The sequence below is a fragment of the Limanda limanda genome, chromosome 17 (genome assembly GCF_963576545.1).
Source record: "Limanda limanda chromosome 17, fLimLim1.1, whole genome shotgun sequence".
Lineage (NCBI taxonomy): Eukaryota > Metazoa > Chordata > Actinopteri > Pleuronectiformes > Pleuronectidae > Limanda > Limanda limanda.
In genome coordinates this window covers 16,637,118-16,658,189 of record NC_083652.1, presented here as the reverse complement: position 1 = coordinate 16,658,189, position 21,072 = coordinate 16,637,118, and the positions used below count along the sequence as shown (strand labels likewise).

At 41.7% G+C, this 21,072-nt stretch overlaps 1 gene segment (V, D, J or C); it reads right to left on the bottom strand.

The window, feature by feature from the left end:
* Nucleotides 1-477: 477 nt before the first annotated feature.
* LOC133023222 (Ig heavy chain V region 5A-like) lies at nt 478-915 on the bottom strand. The segment is given in 2 exon segments: nt 478-782; nt 873-915. Coding segments are annotated over 2 exon segments (348 nt in total).
* Between the last annotated feature and the right edge of the window lie 20,157 nt (nt 916-21,072).

Here is a 21,072-nt window from a genome sequence, read left to right as displayed (position 1 = left end):
TACATTAATATATTTACATTTGACGGTGTGTTGTATACATATATATATATATATGTGTAATTTTGTCTCGGTTAGTACCAAATTAAATTAAATTATTGTTATTTGTCATCAATTGTAATTTTTTCTTTTCGAAAATTACTGAAACTTTATTATATTAGTTACTTTTATATCAGTTTTGTAAAAATATTAATATCAGAGTATCTAATGGATTTTGAGACAATCAGAAAACACAATTTCTTGTATTTTTTTAAATTATTTATCATGAACTAAAATTATACACAGTGACAAGTCAGAGTTTTAAAAGTGGTATCAATAGTTACAGTTAAATTAACTTGTGACCCCTGTCTGATTCTTCTTTACAGTAACAGTGAACTGGTCTGAAATCACCAGTAGTCTTTGGGCTCCTCCTCTGGTGGCTTCATGTAACTAGTGTTCAGGCACTGAGGGGTTTTTGTTCAGGTCGGCAGATGGTTTGTATCATTGTGTGTATCTGGCACAGTAATACACAGCAATGTCTCCAGGCTGCATGTTCTGTCCCTTTAGAGTTGCTGTGTTGCTGGAAGTGTCTAATTCGATACTGAACTTGTTCTTTAGTGAATCCTTAAAGTACACAGTCCCACCATGTTTCATCCAAATCCACTCCAGTCCTTTTCCTGCAGGCTGTCTGATCCAAGCTGTGTAGTAGCTGCTGAGAGTATAAGAGACCTGGCAGCTGATGGTCAGAGGTTGACCTGGCTGCACAGTCACAGAGGCTGGCTGCGTCAAAGTTTGACACTTCACATCTGTTAAAAAAATAATGTTTTGTCATAAATCATCAAGTTGTCCTGCAAAAGAAAAAGTGGTTACTCTATGACAAGTCCAGGTAGACTCACATGATCCAGCTGCCAACAGCAGCAGCACAGCTACAGGAAACATGGTTAATGGTGAATCTGACGTGCCGTCAACTCCCATGTCAGTCTCTTGGGAAGTTTTTATAGTTGAATAACAAGGAAGGTCTTTGAGTTTGCATAGAATCAAATGTACGAATCATCAGTGATGGTGTCACTGGGGGTAATAGAATAGAAAAGGCTGCTCAGTGTTATTATATCAGCCCCGAGAAAACATGACAGGGAATCACCTCTGCTTACTATAAAAAATTATGTATTTTGATCTCATTATTTACTCAATTTTAACACATTTATTTATTCATTTTTATTTTGTATTATTTTATCTGTAAGAGAGAGTGACTACAGACAGGAACTTAAGGAAAGTAGTTGATATACATTTGTGGTCATGTTGTGAGAGTCCTATAACCACTCAGCTATATATTTTTCATTTAAAATCTAACGCCAACGGTCATTTATGTAGAAAGCCATGGTTTACACATATCTCTCAATCTGATTAAGTCAAAGAAAAATCGTAGAGTTTGGGTTCCTTATCTTATTTGTCTTTATTTTGTTATATTGACTCAGCAACCATCTTTTCTTCAGATCACAATGTTGAATAAAACTGTAAAATCATGAGCTTAGTGTACAAAGCAGTATTCCATTTATAAATCCCAAATATACTCAGTGTTTTTTTATCTGTTTAAAATTATAATTGGAGGTATTTTTAGATATGGATACTTTTTATTGTAGTTTTAGGACATGGGGGGGGGGGGGCTTCAACGATTTCCAGTGTTGGAAGAGGAGGATATTTAAACACTCAATGAGTGACACAGGGACAGATGCGATGCTTTGTGTACAGCTCTGTGGCTTCCTGTGTTACTGTGGCTCTCGAGCACAATAATAAACAGCAGAGTCTTTAGTCGTCAGGCTGCTCATGTGCAGATGCACCTGGTCCATGTCGTTGTTCCTGGAAATTGTGAAGCGATTCTTGACAGATGCTGAATATAATTTAGAGCTGCCTGACGGAGCAGAAATGCGGGCAACCCACTCCAGGCCTTTTCCTTCAGCTTGTCTGATCCAGCTGATATCAGCAAGGTTATCAGATATCCCTGCATATGTACACGTCAGTTTGTGGGATTCTCAGGGCCGCTTCACTGCCGGATCAGATTCAGTCAGAGTCTGACTGCAAACACCTGAGGAGAAAATCTGTTTGGTTACAGGACAGAGCCAAACATCAGCCTGGACGACAAAAAGGAAGAGTGCAGAGGTTTGGAATTCACCAGAAATGGCTGACAGCAGCAGAAATGTAAGACATTTAGTTAAAGTCATGTTGTTTGAACGTTGAACGTTTGGTTGGTGGTTTGGTTTGTCATCAGTTTGAAGGGAGATTAATACAGATGGAGGAGCTCATGATTTGCATTGACTCCTCCTCACATTGAGGAAAATGTATTGATCAGCTGAAGGGATTTTATCTCATTTCTTATTTTACTTGTTTTAACTTTTTGTTCATTATATTATAATATTAGTTACAAAATGTTTTATGTAAATATATTAACATGTGTGGGTAAACACACGGGTATATATGTATGTATATAAATATATTGTTTTGTCTCTGTTAGTACCTAATGAAAGTAAATTAAGGTTATGTCATCAAGTGTTAGTTTTTCTTCTCAAAAATCACGGAAAATGTATTATATTTATTAACTTTTATATCAGTTTTGTAAAAACAAAAAATCTCAGGCTAACTTATTGATTTTGAGACCATCGCAAAACACAATGTCTTGTGTTTTTATTATTTATCATGAATTAAAATTATACACACTGACATGTCATTTACTTTAACGTCATTGTGTTAAAAGTGGTATAAATAATTTTTGTTACATTACGTTGTGACCCATGTCTGATTCCTCTTTACAGTAACAGTGAACTGGTCTCAAATCACCAGTAGTCTTTGGGCTCCTCCTCTGGTGGCTTCATGTAACTAGTGTTCAGGCACTGAGGGGTTTTTGTTCAGGTCAGCTGATGGTTTGTTAGCCTGGGTGCCAGACGAACTTAGCCCCGCCCACAACATTTGTTGTTCGGGAAGTTCGGTCTGGAGTCGCTCCGTTGGGGAGAAACTATGGCCGATCAGGAGCTGATCGGACCAATCAGATCGTCAGGGCGGGCTTTATACGGTGATTGACAGATGATCTACAGTGACGTAATCAACCACGTCACCAGAGAGCGCTGCCTGCAGAGCTGAGATGTGTCGATGCTGCTATCGAGTCTGTCTCATTTGTAGATCGAACAGATGTTTTTGCCGTCCTCCTACGGGATTCATAAAAAGTTTAATTTATCAGCTGGCCCCGATGCTGCAGCCACACAAGCAGTCATATAAATAAAAAGAGAGTGGGGGGGGGGGGGCGCTACGCTCCTCAGCACATATGAGACAAAAAAGACACAAGTTGGGACGCTGTTGTAGTTAATGTTGGAGCAACAAGGAAGTGTAAAACGATTAGCTGCCGTTTCTCATCCTCGCTGGCTCCTGCAGAGCCATGACAGCGGAGCTCTGCAGCGCAGCGTGCGGATCAGCAGCTCCGTGGATTTCTGGTAGCGACGGATCTCTCTCAGAGCCCCGGTCCCGGGCCGGTCCCGGGCCGGTCCCGGTCCGGTCCCGGTCGCGGTACTCGGCCGGTAGCAAGGCTCTGAGAGAGATCCGTAGCGGGCTTCTTCATGCCGCCGCCGGCCGGGGCTCTCACGAGCAGCCCTGGTCACCGGCTGCTTCCTGGAGGCTTTGCCTCCGGTGGATATACGAGCGGCATTAGCAGCATTTCCATTTATTTATTTAGAGAGTTAATAAATTCGTGAAACAGACAACTGACAACAACTATGTGTCGCTTGACATACGTCACATACTACGTTGCTCTGATTGGTTGTAGGTCTATCCAATTGAGCGAAGAGGCATTTTGTTTCCTGGTTCTGTTGAAACACGCCCCATAATCACAGCCCAATGGAGCGGTCTCAGACTCATATTCTGACTAGAATAATGAGTCTGACAACATCAGGCTAATGGTTTGTATCATTGTGTGTCAAATTCGATACTGAACTTGTTCTTTAGTGAATCTTTATAGTATGCGGTGCATCCATCACAACCGTATGCAATCCACTCCAGTCCTTTTCCTGCAGGCTGTGTGATCCAGGCTGTGTTGTAGCTGTTAAGAGTATAAGAGACCTGGCAGCTGATGGTCAGAGGTTGACCTGGCTGCACAGTCACAGAGGCTGGCTGCGTCAAAGTTTCACACTTCACATCTGTTAAAAGAAGAATGTTTTGTCATGAATCATTAAGTTGTCCTGCAAAAGAAAAAGTGGTGACTCTATGACAAGTCCAGAGAGACTCACATGATCCAGCTGCCAACAGCAGCAGCACAGCTACAGGAAACATGGTTAATGGTGAATCTGGCGTGCCGTCAACTCCCCTGTCAGTCTGTTGGGAAGTTTTTATAGTTGAGTAACAATGAAGGTCTCTGAGTTTGCATAGAATCAAATATACTGATCAACGGTGATGGTATCACTCGGGGTAATAGAATAGAATAGGCTGCTCAGTGTTATTAGATCAGCTCTGAAAAAACATGACAGGGAATCACCTCTGCTTTATATAAAATATGATGTGTTTTGATCTCATTATTTACTCAATTTTAACACATTTATTTATTCACTTTTATTTTTTATTCTTTTACTTGTAAGAGACAGTGACTACAAACAGGAACTTGAGGACAGTAGTGGACATACATTTGTGGTCATGTTGTGAGAGCCCTATAACCATTCAGCTATATATTTTTCATTTAAAATCTAACGCCAACGGCCATTTATGCCGAAAGCCATGGTTTACACATATCTTTCAATCTGATTAAGTCAAAGAAAAATCTCAAAAATAAAACTGTTCAATCATGAGCTTAGTTTAAAAAGCAGTATTCCTTTCATAAACACAACATATATTCAGTGTTATTTTATCTGTTAAAATTTTTTATTGGAGGTATTTTTAGATGTTGATACTTTTCAGTGTAGCTTAGGACATGGGGACGGGGGGGCTTCAAAGATTTTCAGTGTTGGAAGAGGAGGATATTTAAACACTCAATGAGTGACACAGGGACAGATGCGATGCTTTGTGTACAGCTCTGTGGCTTCCTGTGTTACTGTGGCTCTCGAGCACAATAATAAACAGCAGAGTCCTCAGTCGTCAGGCTGCTCATGTGCAGATACACCTGGTCCATGTCGTTGTTTCTGGAAATTGTGAAGCGATTCTTAACAGATGCTGAATAATATTTATCGGCTCCTGTCGGAGCAGAAATGCGGGCAACCCACTCCAGGCCTTTTCCTTCAGCTTGTCTGATCCAGCTGATATAAGCAGAGTCATCAGATATCCCTGCATATGTACACGTCAGTTTGTGGGATTCTCTGGGCCGCTTCACCACCGGTTCAGATTCAGTCAGAGTCTGACTGCAAACACCTGAGGAGAAAATCAGTTTGGTTATACGACAGAGCCAATATGAGCCTGGATGACAAAAAGGAAGAGTGCAGAGGTTTGTAATTCACCAGAGATGGCTGACAGCAGCAGAAATGTGAGACATTTAGTTAAAGTCATCATGGACGTTTGTTGATCGTCTGGTCGGTGGTTTGGTTTGTCATCAGGTTGAAGGGAGATTAATACAGATGGAGGAGCTCATGATTTGCATTGACTCCGCCTCACAATGATGAAACTATATCAATCAACTGAAGGGATTTCATCTAATTTCTTATTTGACTCGTTTTAACTTTTTGTTCATTATATTATAATGTTAGTTACAAAATGCTTAATATAAATATATTCACATGTGTGGGTGTGTTATATACGTGTTTACAAATATATGTAAATTTGTCCCTGTTAGTACCTAATGAAGGTAAATTATGGTTATTGGTCATCAATTGTATTTTTTTTTCTTCTCATGAATCACTGAAACTTTATTATATTCATTTCACTTCATATCAGTTTTGTAAAAATGTTAATCTCTGGAGTAACTAACATATTTTGAGAGAATCATAAAACACAATTTTTCTGTATTTTTTTTATTATTTATCATAAACTAAAATTTTACACACTGACATGTCAATCACAGTGATGTCAAAGTATTAAAGTGGTATGAATAGTTACTGTCAAATTACGTTATGACCCATGTCTGATTCCTCTTTATAGTAAAAGTGAACTGGTCTGAAATCACCAGTAGTCTTTGGGCTCCTCCTCTGGTGGCTTCATGTAACTAGTGTTCAGGCACTGAGGGGTTTTTGTTCAGGTCGGCTGATGGTTTGTATCATTGTGTGTCTCTGGCACAGTAATACACAGCAGTGTCTCCAGGCTGCATGTTCTGTCCCTTTAGAGTCACTGTTTTGCTGGAAGTGTCTAATTCGATACTGAACTTGTTCTTTAATGAATCTTTGTAATATGAAGCTCCTGTATATCTCACTCCAATCCACTCCAGTCCTTTTCCTGCAGGCTGTCTGATCCAAGCTGTCCAGTGGTTAAGAGTATAAGAGACCTGGCAGCTGATGGTCAGAGGTTGACCTGGCTGCACAGTCACAGAGGCTGGCTGCGTCAAAGTTTCACACTTCACATCTGTTAAAAGAAGAATGTTTTGTCATAAATCATTAAGTTGTCCTGCAAAAGAAAAAGTGATGACTCTATGACAAATCCAGGGAGACTCACATGATCCAGCTGCCAACAGCAGCAGCACAGCTACAGGAAACATGGTTAATGGTGAATCTGGCGTGCCGTCAACTCCCCTGTCAGTCTGTTGGGAAGTTTTTATAGTTGAGTAACAATGAAGGTCTCTGAGTTTGCATAGAATCAAATATACTGATCAACGGTGATGGTATCACTCGGGGTAATAGAATAGAATAGGCTGCTCAGTGTTATTAGATCAGCTCTGAAAAAACATGACAGGGAATCACCTCTGCTTTATATAAAATATGATGTGTTTTGATCTCATTATTTACTCAATTTTAACACGTTTATTATTCATTTTTATTTTTTATTTTTTTATTTGTAAGAGACAGTGACTACAGACAGGAGCTGGAGGAAAGTAGTGGATATACATTTGTGGTCATGTTGTGAGAGCCCTATAACCACTCAGCTATATATTTTTCATTTAAAATCTAACGCCAAATGTCATTTATGTAGAAAGCCATGTTTACACATATCTCTCAATCTGATGAAGGCTAAAGAAAAATCTCATAGTTTAGGTTCCTTTTTTTATTGTCTTTATTTTGTTATATTGTCTCAGCAACCATCTTTTCTTCGGATCACAATGTTGAATAAAACTGTAAAACCATGAGCTTAGTTTAAAAAGCAGTATTCCTTTCCTAAATCCCAAATATACTCAGTGTTTTTTTATCTGTTTAAAATTTTAATTGGAGGTATTTTTAGATCTTGATACTTTTTTAGAGTCGCTTAGGACATGTGGAGGGGGTGGGGGGGCTTCTACGAATTCCAGTGTTGGAAGAGGAGGATATTTAAACACTTAATGAGTGACACAGGGCAAAATGCAATTTTTGTGCACAGCTCTGTGGCTTCCTGTGTAACTGTGGCTCTCGAGCACAATAATAAACAACAGAGTCTTCAGTCGTCAGGTTGCTCATGTGCAGATACACCTGGTCCATGTCGTTGTTTCTGGAAATTGTGAAGCGATTCTTGACAGATGCTGAATAATATTTAGAGCTGCCTGACGGAGCAGTAATGTGAGCAACCCACTCCAGGCCTTTTCCTTCAGCTTGTCTGATCCAGCTGATAGCAGCAGAGTCATCAGATATCCCTGCATATGTACACGTCAGTTTGTGGGATTCTCCGGGCCGCTTCAGCGCCGGTTCAGATTCAGTCAGAGTCTGACTGCAAACACCTGAGGAGAAAATCAGTTTGGTTATACGACAGAGCCGAACATGAGCCTGGATGACAAAAAGGAAGAGTGCAGAGGTTTGTAATTCACCAGAGATGGCTGACAGCAGCAGAAATGTGAGACATTTAGTTAAAGTCATCATGGTCATTTGTTGAACGTCTGGTTGGTGGTTTGGATTGTCATCAGGTTGAAGGGAGATTAATACAGATGGAGGAGCTCATGATTTGCATTGACTCCTCCTCACAATGATGAAAATGTATCGATCAACTGAAAGGATTTGATCTCACTTCTTATTCTACTCGTTTTAACAGCTTGTTCATTATATTAATATGTTAGTTACAAAATGTTTTGTATAAATATATGAATATATATATGTATATTTAATTATGTCTAATAGTTTCAAATAAAAGTAAATTATGGTAATTTGTCATCATTTATAATTTTTTCTTCTCAAAACACAAAACTTTATTATCTTTATAAACTTTTTCATTATTTTTGTAAAAAATCTTTGCGTAACTAATGGATTATGATACCATCAGAAAACACAATTTTTTGTGTTTTGATTACTTATCATGAATTTCAAAAGTTAATGTTAAATTACGTTATGACCCATGTCTGATTCCTCTTTACAGTAACAGTGAACTGGTCTGAAATCACCAGTTGTCTTTGGGCTCCTCCTCTGGTGGCTTCATGTAACTAGTGTTCAGACACTGAGGGGTTTTTGTTCAGGTCGGCTGATGGTTTGTATCATTGTGTGTCTCTGGCACAGTAATACACAGCAGTGTCTCCAGGCTGCACGTTCTGTCCCTTTAGAGTCACTGTTTTGCTGGAAGTGTCTAATTCGATACTGAACTTATTCTTTAGTGAATCTTTATAGTATGTGCTGTATCCATTTTGACCCCTTCCAATCCACTCCAGTCCTTTTCCTGCAGGCTGTCTGATCCAATGTGTGCGGTAGCTGCTGAGAGAATAAGAGACCTGGCAGCTGATGGTCAGAGGTTGACCTGGCTGTACAGTCACAGAGGCTGGCTGCATCAAAGTTTCACACTTCACATCTGTTAAAAGAAGAATGTTTTGTCATAAATCATTAAGTTGTCCTGCAAAAGAAAAAGTGGTGACTCCATGAAAAATCCAGGGAGACTCACATGATCCAGCTGCCAACAGCAGAAGCACAGCTACAGGAAACATGATTAATGGTGAATCTGACGTGCCATCAACTCCCCTGTCAGTCTGTTGGGAAGATTTTATAGTTGAGTAACAAGGAAGGTCTCTGAGTTTGCATAGAATCAAATATACGAATCATCAGTGATGGTGTCACTGGGGGTAATAGAATAGAACAGGCTGCTCAGTCTTATTAGATCAGGTCTTGGAAAACATGACAGGGAATCACCTCTGATTACCATAAAATATGATTTATTTGAGTTAATTTTTTACTAAATTCAGACACGTTGAGATCACATTTTAAGGCTTATTAAACCGTTAACTTTGCTTTTAGAGTAAACAATTAAAGCACATATGTATTGTTTTGACATTTCAGAAATGTAATGATTTTTGATATTTTTTCACATGAGTTCAAGATGCAGCCAGTGCGAGGACTGTGTCCAGTTTGGGGGACTCAGAACATACTCTTTGCTATTTGCAGATGATATGGTCCTGTTCGCTTAATCAGATTGTGACCTGCATGTGTTGTGGGATGGATTGCAGCTGGGACGACGGTCAGCACCTTTAACTATGAGGCCATGGTTCTCTGCTAGACAACAACGGATTCATTCTTTGGGTTCAGACGGAGAATTTACACCAAATGAAGGAGTATCATTTTCAATGGGTCTTTTTATTGAGTAATGTAGAATTCAGCAGGAGACTCTCTAGTTAAAAGTCTAACATTGTGAAAACGTTTCACATCATGATGCAATAACTTATATAATATAATACAAGTGTGTGCAGAAAGGGGATAAATGGATGGATAAAGCTCATTTACATGATTTGATCAAGTTCTGCAACATTCTTGGTTTTAAGACGTGGAGATTCTGCTGCTCTTGAGCAAGTTGGGGGATTTCTTGGCATGTGATGCAAATGGAATGAGGGAACTGATGAAAAGAGTTCCTGCAGTTATAAAACCTTCATGAAACAGACTGATTCCTCTTTACAGTAACAGTGAACTGTTCTGAAATCACCAGTAGTCTTTGGGCTCCTCCTCTGGTGGCTTCATGTAACTAGTGTTCAGGCACTGAGGGGTTTTTGTTCAGGTCGGCTGATGGTTTGTATCATTGTGTGTCTCTGGCACAGTAATACACAGCAGTGTCTCCAAGCTGCACGTTCTGTCCGTTTAGAGTTGCTGTGTTGCTGGAAGTGTCTAATTCGATACTGAACTTGTTCTTTAATGATTCCTTAAAGTAAACAGTCCCACCATGTTTGCTCCCAATCCACTCCAGTCCTTTTCCTGCAGGCTGTCTGATCCAAGCTGTGTAGTAGCTGCTGAGAGTATAAGAGACCTGGCAGCTGATGGTCAGAGGTAGGTTTTATAGTTGAGTAACAAGGAAGGTCTCTGAGTTTGCATAGAATCAAATATACAAATCATCAGTGATGGTGTCACTGGGGGTAATAGAATATAATAGGCCGATCAGTGTTATTAGATCAGCTCGGGGGAAATATGACAGGGAATCATGTCTGTTTACTATAACATATTATGTGTTTTGATTTAATTTTTTATTCAATTTTAACACATTCAAATCACACTGTAAGGCTGATTGAACCGTTAGCTTTGCTTTCACAGTAAACAGTTGACCATTGAAATCACACATTAGTTGACAGGGTGATGATCCAATCACAGGCTCTCAAAACAGATGGCATTTTTTAACTGAAAGCAATTGTGTTTGTTAGTGTACACTGAAAAAGCTGATTTTGTGTGGTTGTAAAATATATGTATTAGATTAACTGTCACATTTTCTACATAGAATTATTAATTAGATTTTGTGTTAGTTAGTATATGCTCATTGTAAGGCCGTCATTGTGACCCTAGTTTTAAAAAGTCTCTGTCAGTCTTGTTTTTAAAAGAGGGACTTTAACATATTCACATTTCACTCAAGAATTCTTAACCAGTGGGTGGTTGAGTTTGAAGGTTTATAGTTCACTATGAAGAGATTACCCTGCCTTTAAGCTTGAGCATGCTGGAAAACACTCCTGGATGTATAATATGTCCATGGATACGCTCAAGTGCTGAAGACATTGTTTGGAAAAAATGAAAATAGATGGGGGAAAAGATTTTTTGGATGATAAATTTGTATCACAAATATGTGGTGATTTTTTTTTTTCACATGAGGAGGTTTGAGTCTATGTTTTATTTCTTTACCAGTCTCAGAGCTGAATAGGGGACATTTCGAGTCTACTCTTACCTTGCTAGATAAAACTAACTGTACTTCAGACAGATTCTCTGCAGCAGACTTTGGACAACTTTTCAGTCAAGTCATCTTGAAATTCAGAAGCAAAGATCATCATCTTCATTATTCATGTTCAACAAAGAATGAAACCATTATCTACTTGGTCAGGATCACTTGGCATTTAGTGTAGAACGACAAATGCCATATTTATGACTTTTGACTGTTTGGAACGAAATCATGCAGACAATAACAAAAAATTACCTATGATTAATTTTGGTATAGTATATATATTTATAACTCCTGTAAAAAGGTGTGTAATGTGTGTAAAGGACTTAATGATTGAGGGAAAACAGATGTTACTGAGATTACATTGCTACTTGTGGTCTGTGGAGGTTTTTGTTCAGCAGCTCAACTGTCCTCAGTCACTGTGGCTCTCGAGCACAGAAGTAAACAGCATCATCTTCTGCTTTCAGACTCTCGACCTGAAGGAACTGAGTGCTGCTGGAAACATCCTCAGTCATGATGAAACGGTTTTGAAAGGAGCTGCCGTACTTCGCAGAGTTTGAACCTGTGTTCATCCACCCAATCCACTCCAAACCTTCCCCTGGCCTCTGCTGTATCCAGACCATATTGATGGATGTCATGGAGTACCCTGATATGACACATGACATCTTCACCGTCTCTCCAGGTGTTTTCACCTGCGATGGAGACTGGTCCAGTTTGATCTCACTCCAGACTCCTGTAAGTAAAGAAATGATGAACATTATCCAGCAAACCTGTAAACCACACGTTAGACAAGTTACAAAATAACAAAAGCAGGATTGATTTTCTCACCATGAACAGTAACTACAAATAAAAAAACCCAGACAAGTGTGTTTTCCATTCTCTGACACACTGTAGTTCTTTGACTGGTGATTAAAGTTGTGTATTAGCCGGTCGGTGTGTTTTGAAAGTTGCTGGTGTTATAAGGAGGGAAGAGTTTGCATAGACCTCCCTCTACAGGTGTGAGAGGTTACTTGAAACTGTTTGTTTTTCATAAACCACAACAGAGGAACATGTAAAATACCGAAGTTCTGCTTCCCAATCAAATTCAAATAGATCAAATGATATGGTATCAATGCACAGTCTCTTTGTCAGCAGTATGGCAAGTTCAACCTATTCCCTGTTTCTATATGTGACTGTATGCAGCTCCAGTTTTCATGATTCAGCCTGTTGGTCAGTAGACTGAGACAGGAAATGAAGTGAGTCTGCTGTAGCCTCTTTTACCAGACCTTCATTTAAGTAGGGCTAACTGATTCAGGGGAACAACTGTTGATATAACGAACAGAATCAGCCGTGACACTGTCCGACTGTCAGTGATGCTCATGTCGGTCTTTGACCTTTCATTATTTGGTTGTTTTCTTTGGGTTAGCTGCTGTCTGTGGTGCTTCGTCACTTTGCATTTGAAGCGCTACTGTGAAAATGATAGTGGTCATAACCATAGATATATATATATATAAGGCTAGATGTCTCGGCCAACTGAGTCGATCGTCCGCACATGGCGGCCATCTTGCTACAGTCAGCTTGCTCACCCATCACATTGTGTTGTAGTTGTGATGATCTGACATTTTAGTTTGTTTTTTTCACTCTCTTTGGGTTTTCTGTTTCCTGTTTTATTTGTAGTATCGTGTTCCTTGTATGTTGTCTCTGTCTTCACTTCCTGTCAGTGATTATCTTCCTCAGTCCTCATGTGTTTAACCTGTGTTTGTTTGTTTGTTTATTTTGACAGGGACAGTGCATATTAATAGACATTTCTGTAAATATGCCAGATTTAGCCAGAAGGTTAGTTTCCATCTGCAGTCCTTGGCCAGATGTAACAATAGGCTCCCTAAAAAGCAAATAAGCAAATAACAGAAAGAGTTTTAAAAAAGAACATAGAAAAGCAACAGATAAAACATTAATTATAACCACATACAAGTATTCAGTAGTTCAAGCATTAAAATACATGAAGCATGCAGGACAAACAAGAGTCAGCATCAAACAAACACAAATTGAAAAGGTAGACTAGGACTTATAGAGGACATCTATATGTGTTAGACATCGAGGCAGTAGCCCACCAAAGCAGACAGTACATGCACAACAAACTAACAAAAAGTCGACATGACAATAGTACATGAAGCAGCACAGGAGAGACATAGAACGAGCTACAAAAAGCATACAAACAAGCAAGCATACAAAGTAAGTTGCAGGACAAATTCACAGACACGCTGACACAAGGAGGCAAGAGCAGGCGGGTCAAGTTTAGTGCTGGCAGATCATATTATCAAACAGCCACTGTTTCAGATTAGAACTAAATGACCGATATGTGTTTAGGTCTCTGATACATGTTGGGATGTTATTCCATTCACGTGAGGCTGCAACAGAGAAGGTTGACTGACTAAAGGTACTTTTCCTAAATGGAATAATGCAGTCCCCTTTCATGACTCCTCTTGTGATCCGATGTTGGTTTGTTCTAATAGTTACAAATTCTCTAAGTGGAGGAGGGGCCATGCCATGTATGATTTTGTAAAAGAGACATGCATTTTTGTGCTTAATCATGTTTTCCCAGCTCACTAGATTGTGTTTTCTTAAAATTGCACAGTGATGGAATTGCCTTGGTTTTTTGTCCAGAACTTTCAGTGTTTGTTTATACAAAGACTGTAGTGGTTTTAGTGTTGTGTGATTAGCCTGAGACCAGCTCGTCAGACAGTAGCTCATGTGAGAGAATATCATTGAATGCATGTACATCATGGCTGCCTCGGTGGACATAGAGTTTCGTATAAATTTGAAATTGGCAAGATTGAATTTGATCCTTTTGCAGACAGTTTTTACATGTGCCCTGAAATTAAAGTTGGAGTCCAGAATAATGCCAAGGTATTTAAATTCCTTAACAATTTCTAATTTTTCTCCTGACACAAGAACATCTGGGTTTTCACTACAGTCATTTGTTTTGGAGAAGAACATACCAACAGTCTTAGACACATTTAGTTGGAGACAGCACTGATTGAGCCATGCTGTAATTTTCAGCATGGCCTTTGTGAGTTTGGCAGAAACTTCGGTTTTTGTCAATCCATGCACATACAGCACAGTATCATCAGCATACATTTGAATGTGGGCCTCTGGACACACAGACGGCAAGTCGTTGATATACAAACAAAATAAAAGTGGACCCAGTATGGATCCCTGTGGTACACCAGTGGACAAGGAGAGGGTGTCAGATTGCTGTCTAATTAGATTGTGTCTAATTGCCCCTGCCTTTCCCCTTTGTATTTAAGCCTCTGTGTTCCCCTTGGTCCCTTGTCGGGTTGTTCTCGTTTTCACATGTCGTAATTTTATGGTTTGTCTGTTCTGCTGTCTCGTCAGCTTTCCCTTCCTGGATCCTTCGTGTTTTCCGTGCGCCTTGTCGCCGTATTTTGATCCTCGGGTTCTCGTTTCCCTCCAGCGTTCCCTGTTAGTGTTTTATGTTTTGGCTGTGTCTTGTTAAAAGACTCTTTGTTATATTAAATACCCTTTTTGTTATATCTCTGCTTAAACAAACCGTGACAGTAGTGGTACGTACATCTCTGACGTTTATAGCAAACCAAACCAAAAATTGGTTGGAAATTGAGCAAGTTATGGTTATTTAAAAAGTATGTACCACTACAACACAATGTTATGGGTGAGCGAGCTGACTGTAGCAAGATGGTCGCCATGTGCGGACGATCGACTCCGTTGGCCGGCAACGCGGACGAGACATCTAGCCATATATATATATCTATGGTCATAACTTCCTTAGAGATAGCGGTGTTAGCCACTCGCATTTCCAGAGGCTAACAATAGTTGTTACGTTCTGAAACTGTAGTGGGGACGTACAGTATGTTATTCACGGCCACTTTTCCAGGTCGTCCTCCCATCCCTCGATAGTAGAAGGCAGAGGAACGATTACATTTTCTCGTTTGAGATGTTACATGTGACTTTTCCACATGTTTTAATAAAACATAGTTACAAATCGCTCACAGACCTCCGTCTCTCCGACTTGAACCTCAGACTTGAACTAACATGCTGTTGCTTTTAAAACTGGACCAGACCATGAGCAAATGTTCAACCAAGACAAGCTTCACCTGAAACTCATTTTGAGGGACTTGAAGCTGCATCCTGGGCTGAGTTCAGCCCAAGACGACAGTGATCGTTTTGTAGACATAGAAACAATGTCTGGAGATCTGGCTACGCAAAACTACTGTGAAGTAAAATCGGACATTATTCTCACAGGGAAGACATCGTGGGCGAATCTCCAGTTCACCTCCGCTGCAGAACAAGTCCCATTTAGAAACCTGGTTAGCATGATGTGCATAGAAAGGCCCTGGTTGGCCGGCAGGAATATTCTTGTTCACCACTGAGCAGCCTGACTACAATGTCGTATCCGTCACATTTCACTGTTTACTGATATAAATATTTACAAGCAGTGTTTTTGTAATTCATACCTGGAGGTTTTTCTATTTTCAGAAAATATCAAATGTGTAAAAGACAAATACTGTAAGATTTTGTACAGCTGATGAACCAACTCCAGTCACTTTGACTCTCTAGCACAGGGGTCTTCAACGTTTTTCAGGCCAAGGACCGCCAAACAGGTGGGGAGATGGTGGAGCAGGGACCCCCGACTATATATATTGTATAAAATTGTGTTTTATATTAAACCTGGGCCTAGTGCCATGTATAAACATAACTACCCTGATATTGTATTCAATACCAAGCTATTCAAATATTACACTGGTTCATATATTCATGTTTTTAATTTAAACATGTGCAAGGTACAGGGTGGCCATGCCATTGCCATTTATAAACATACAGGAAAGTATTCAGACCCCTTTAAATTTTTCACTGTTTCATTGCAGCCATTTGCTAAAATCAAAAAAGTTCATTTTATTTCTCATCAATGTACACTCAGCACCCCATCTTGACAGAAAAAAACAGAAATGTAGAAATGTTTGCAAATTTATTAAAAAAGAGAAACTGAAATTTCACATGGTCATAAGTATTCAGACCCTTTGCTCAGTATTGAGTAGAAGCACCCTTTTGAGCTAGTACAGCCATGAGTCTTCTTTGGAATGATGCTACAAGTTTTTCACACTTGGATTTGGGGATCCTCTGCCATTCTTCCTTGCAGATCCTCTCCAGTTCCGTCAGGTTGGATGATGAACGTTGGTGGACAGCCATTTTCAGGTCTCTCCAGAGATGCTCAATTGGGTTTAGGTCAGGGCTCTGGCTGGGCCAGTCAAGAATGGTCACCGAGTTGTTCCGAAGCCACTCCTGTTATTTTAGCTGTCTGCTTAGGGTCATTGCCTTGTTGGAAGGTGAACCTTCGGCCCAGTCTGAGGTCCAGAGCACTCTGGAAGAGGTTTTCTTCCAGGATATCTCTGTACTTGGCCGCATTCATCTTTCCTTCAATTGCAACTAGTCGTCCTGTCCCTGCAGCTGAAAAACACCCCCATAGCATGATGCTGCCACCACCATGTTTCACTGTTGGGATTGTATTGGGCAGGTGATGAGCAGTGCCTGGTTTTCTCCACACATACCGTTTAGAATTAACGCCAACAAGTTCAATCTTGGTCTCATCAGCCCATAGAATCTTTTTTCTCATAGTCTGGGAATCCTTCCTGTGTTTTTTGGCAAACTCTATGCGGGCTTTCATATGTCTAGCACTGAGGAGAGGCTTCCGTCGGGCCACTCTGTGTTAACGTTTAGATGAAGAGATGGACCCAAATGCAGAGATTATAAAATAAAAAAGGTATTTTAATTAAAGAGGCTCTTTTAACTAACAAACAAAACATTAACACTAACAGGTAACAAACAAAACACGAGGCTTACGCAGGGATTCAAAGCTCAGGAGATCAGGACAGCACCATGGAAGACAGGAGGGTAGATGAACAAACACCGCAGGAACACAGACAATCCGACAGAGGACAAAAGGAAGACAGAGGCTTAAATACACAGGGAAGGCAGGGGCAATTGAACACAGGTGAAACACATGAGGGCAGGGCTGACAATCACAGACAGGAAGTGAAGAGGGAAACAACACACAAAGAACAGAGACTACAAAATGAAACAGGAAACAGAAACCGGGTGTGCAACATGAAAACAACTAGAACACACACAACAGAGATTAACTAAAACAGAAAACACTTTTGGCCTGACAATTACAACATAAATTGCCAGACTGTTACAGAACCCCCCCCTCAAGGGCCGGATACCAGACGGCCCAAAAACAAAACCGAGACGGGACGGAGGGGGGAACCGGAGGAGGGACTCCGGGACATGCCCAGGGCTCCGGCGGACGGCACCGTGGCCGCTCAGGGACAGAGTTCTAAGGCTCTGGAGGGCGGCGCCATGGCCGCTCAAAGGCAGAGTTCTGAGGCCAAGGAGGGCAGCGCCGTGGCCGCTCAAGGGCAGAGCTCTGAGGCTCGGGAGGGCGGCTCCGTGCCGCTCAAGGGCAGAGTTCCGAGGCTCGGGAGGACGGCCCGGGGGCCGGTCAGGGACCAAGATCGGCATCTCCTCAGGCGGGTGGCCCGAAGACTGGTCAGGGGCAGAGGGCAAGGGCTCCGACCTCAGCCCAAGACGTGGGGCAGGAACCAGTGTTGGCACCGCAAAGACCTCTGACGCCGGAACCAGAGTGACATCTGCCGGGACCCTTTGCGTGGGGCAGGCACTGGAGCGGGGACAGGAGTAGGGACTGGAGCTGGCACCGTAAAGACCTCCGACGCTGGAACCAGAGTGGCGTCTGCCGGGACCGTCCGGCGCGGAACAGGGACTGGAGCAGGGACTGGCACCGCGAGGACCTCAGACGCCGGAACCAGAGTGGCGTCTGCCGGGACCCTCCGGCGTGGGACTGGGACAGGAGCGAGGACAGGAGCAGGCACCGCAAGGACCTCCGACGCCGGAACCAGAGTGGCATCTGCCGGGACCCTCCGGCGTGGGACAGGACCTGGAGCGAGGACTGGAGCTGGCTGGGGCCCAGTCGGGGCTGGAGGTGGCTGAGGCCTCTGAGCCTGCTGCTGGAGAGAGAGGCTTCTGCTGTGGATGCCCCCTCTCCAACGTCCACCACCCACAGCAGAACCCTTCTTGAGGCTGCGGGGACCACCAACCATGGAACTCCTCCGCAAACTGCGGGGTTCACCACGGGCCAGGCGGGTTCCCTTGAAGGGGTCCGTGAATGGGGCTGGAGGGCTGCGCATTGTCCTCAACCGCTCCTGCACCTCCAGGAGGTAGGGGACGTAGTGGCTCGCCCAGGGACGATCTTTAAGCCAGGCCTCCATCACCAAGATCGCTTCCAGGGTCTCAGCAGTGTCTGAGCCTCCCCCCTCCAGCTCAGACACCAAACACTCAAAATAATAAACTCTTTTGCACCAAAAACTAACCTCTGCTCGGTCCATATTATGGTCGGATTGTTCTGTTACGGTTTAGTGAAGGAGATGGACCCAAATGCAGAGATTATAAAATAAAAGGGTAATTTAATAATATAATAAGAAGTTCTTTAACTAAAAAACAAAACATTAACAGGTAACAAACAAAACACGAGGCTTACGCGGGGATTCAAAGCTCAGGAGATCAGGACAGCACCATGGAAGACAGGAGGGTAGATGAACAAACACCGCAGGAACACAGACAATCCGACAGAGGACAAAGGGAAGACAGAGGCTTAAATACACAGGGAAGGCAGGGGCAATTGAACACAGGTGAAACACATGAGGGCAGGGCTGACAATCACAGACAGGAAGTGAAGACGGAAACAACACACAAGGAACAGAGACTATAAAATAAAACAGGAAACAGAAACCGGTTGTGCAACAAGAAAAAAACTAGAACACACACAGCAGAGATTAACTAAAACAGAAAACACTTTTGGCCTGACAATTACAACCTAAATTGCCAGACTGTTACACTCTGCCATAAAGCCCAGACTGGTGGAGGGCTGGAGTGATAGTTGACTTTGTGGAACTTTCTCCCATCTCCCTACTGCATCTCTGGAGCTCAGCCACAGTGATCTTTGGGTTCTTCTTTACCTCTCTCACCAAGGCTCTTCTCCCACGATTGCTCAGTTTGGCTGGACGGCCAGGTCTAGGAAGAGTTCTGGTCGTCCCAAACTTCTTTATAATGGCCTCCATAATTTACGGATTATGGAGGCCACTGTGCTCTTAGGAATCTTGAGTGCTGCAGAAATGCTTTTGTAACCTTGGCCAGATCTGTGCCTTGCCACAATTCTGTCTCTGAGCTCCTTGGGCAGTTCTTTCGACCTCATGATTCTCATTTGCTCTGACATGCACTGTGAGCTGTAAGGTCTTATATAGACAGGTGTGTGCCTTTCCTAATCAAGTCCAATCAGTTTAATTAAACACAGCTGGACTCCAATGAAGGAGTAGAACCATCTCAAGGACGATCAGAAAAAATGAAAGCATATGAGTTAAATATGAGTGTCACAGCAAAGGGTCTGGGGTCTCATTTGTAACTGTTGCGTACGCACAAAACGGGCCTGAAACGAGCGTACGCCACTTCTCACGCCAACGTTGGGATTTATAAAAACAAACTTGACGGGAAAATGTGCGTATTTCTACGCAAACTTAGACCCATGCTTACGACCGTTTTGGAGACGGGAAAACGGCGACACAGACGTGAGGTGGTGAACTGCAGCAGATTATTGATCCAATTCCTAATTTGCATTGAAACCAGCAGCTTAGTTTTGCTGGCGCGACATACCTGCTCCACACGAGCCTTTTAATTAAAAAAATATAAAACAACTTAAAGCAAGGTTCAGATTCGATTTAACAGCCGAGTTACAGAGCCGAGTCATTAATAGGTTTTAATAATATCTTCTAATACTGTGCGTGTGTCATCAGATCGCTGCAGTGAACGGGACTGAGCCAGAGAGCGCACAGAGCCCAGTGCACAGAGCGCACTGGAGATTACTTATAAGAAATGAAGAAACTTTCCAAATAATATCCCAGAGGAGGTGAGGATCCACTGATGTGAGGGAATCGGTCCGCTGCTCTAAATAAATAAATACTGCCGTGACAGTGGAGCGGGGTTCTGCTCAATGTGTGCACGTGAATGGAAGGATGAGGAGGAAGCGAGGATTCAGAGATTTCTGATCTCACACTTTGTGTTATCAACAGCAGCAGTGGCAGAGTATCACTGTATTTTCTTTATTAGTGACATCACTGCTGTCTCAGAAAGTCACTCTTCACCTCCACTTCACTAACAAACACCTCGATGTCAGTGTCAGAAAGTTTCACTTCCTCTTCCCATCGCTTGATGCCGTGACTCCGTCAGGACTCACGGTGGAAACCCATTGGTCAGCAGGATTATTTAATAGTCACGCCGTGCTTTGCATTGAACATTGATGGTTGAAAGTGGGCGTGTGGAGGGCGGATTTGGCGGCAGATCCACGAACGAACGTTTCCAGGTGGACGGTGAACATTGCGTTCAGGTGAGCGTGCGCACGGTTTTATAAATCGGAAATTATCTTTTGCGTAAGCCATTTTCGGCTTTTGTAGGTACGTACACTTTTAGTATGAATCCTACGCACTCTTTTATAAATGAGACCCCTGAATACTTATGACCATGTGATATTTCAGTTTTTCTTTTTTAATAAATTTGCAAAAATGTCTACATTTCAGTTTTTTCTGTCAAGATGAGGTGCTGAGTGTATATTAATGAGAAATAAAAATGAACTTTTTGGATTTTTGCAAATTGCTGCAATGAAACAAAGAGTGAAATATTTAAAGGGGTCTGAATACTTTCCGTACCCACTGTACATATTGCATACAACACTGAGCTATTAAAGTAATTCACAGATTCATGTTTTTATTTTAAACAAAGAAGTAGAAGAGACAGTGAATCCTCAAGCTATCTGTGGATGGCACACATACTACCACATTA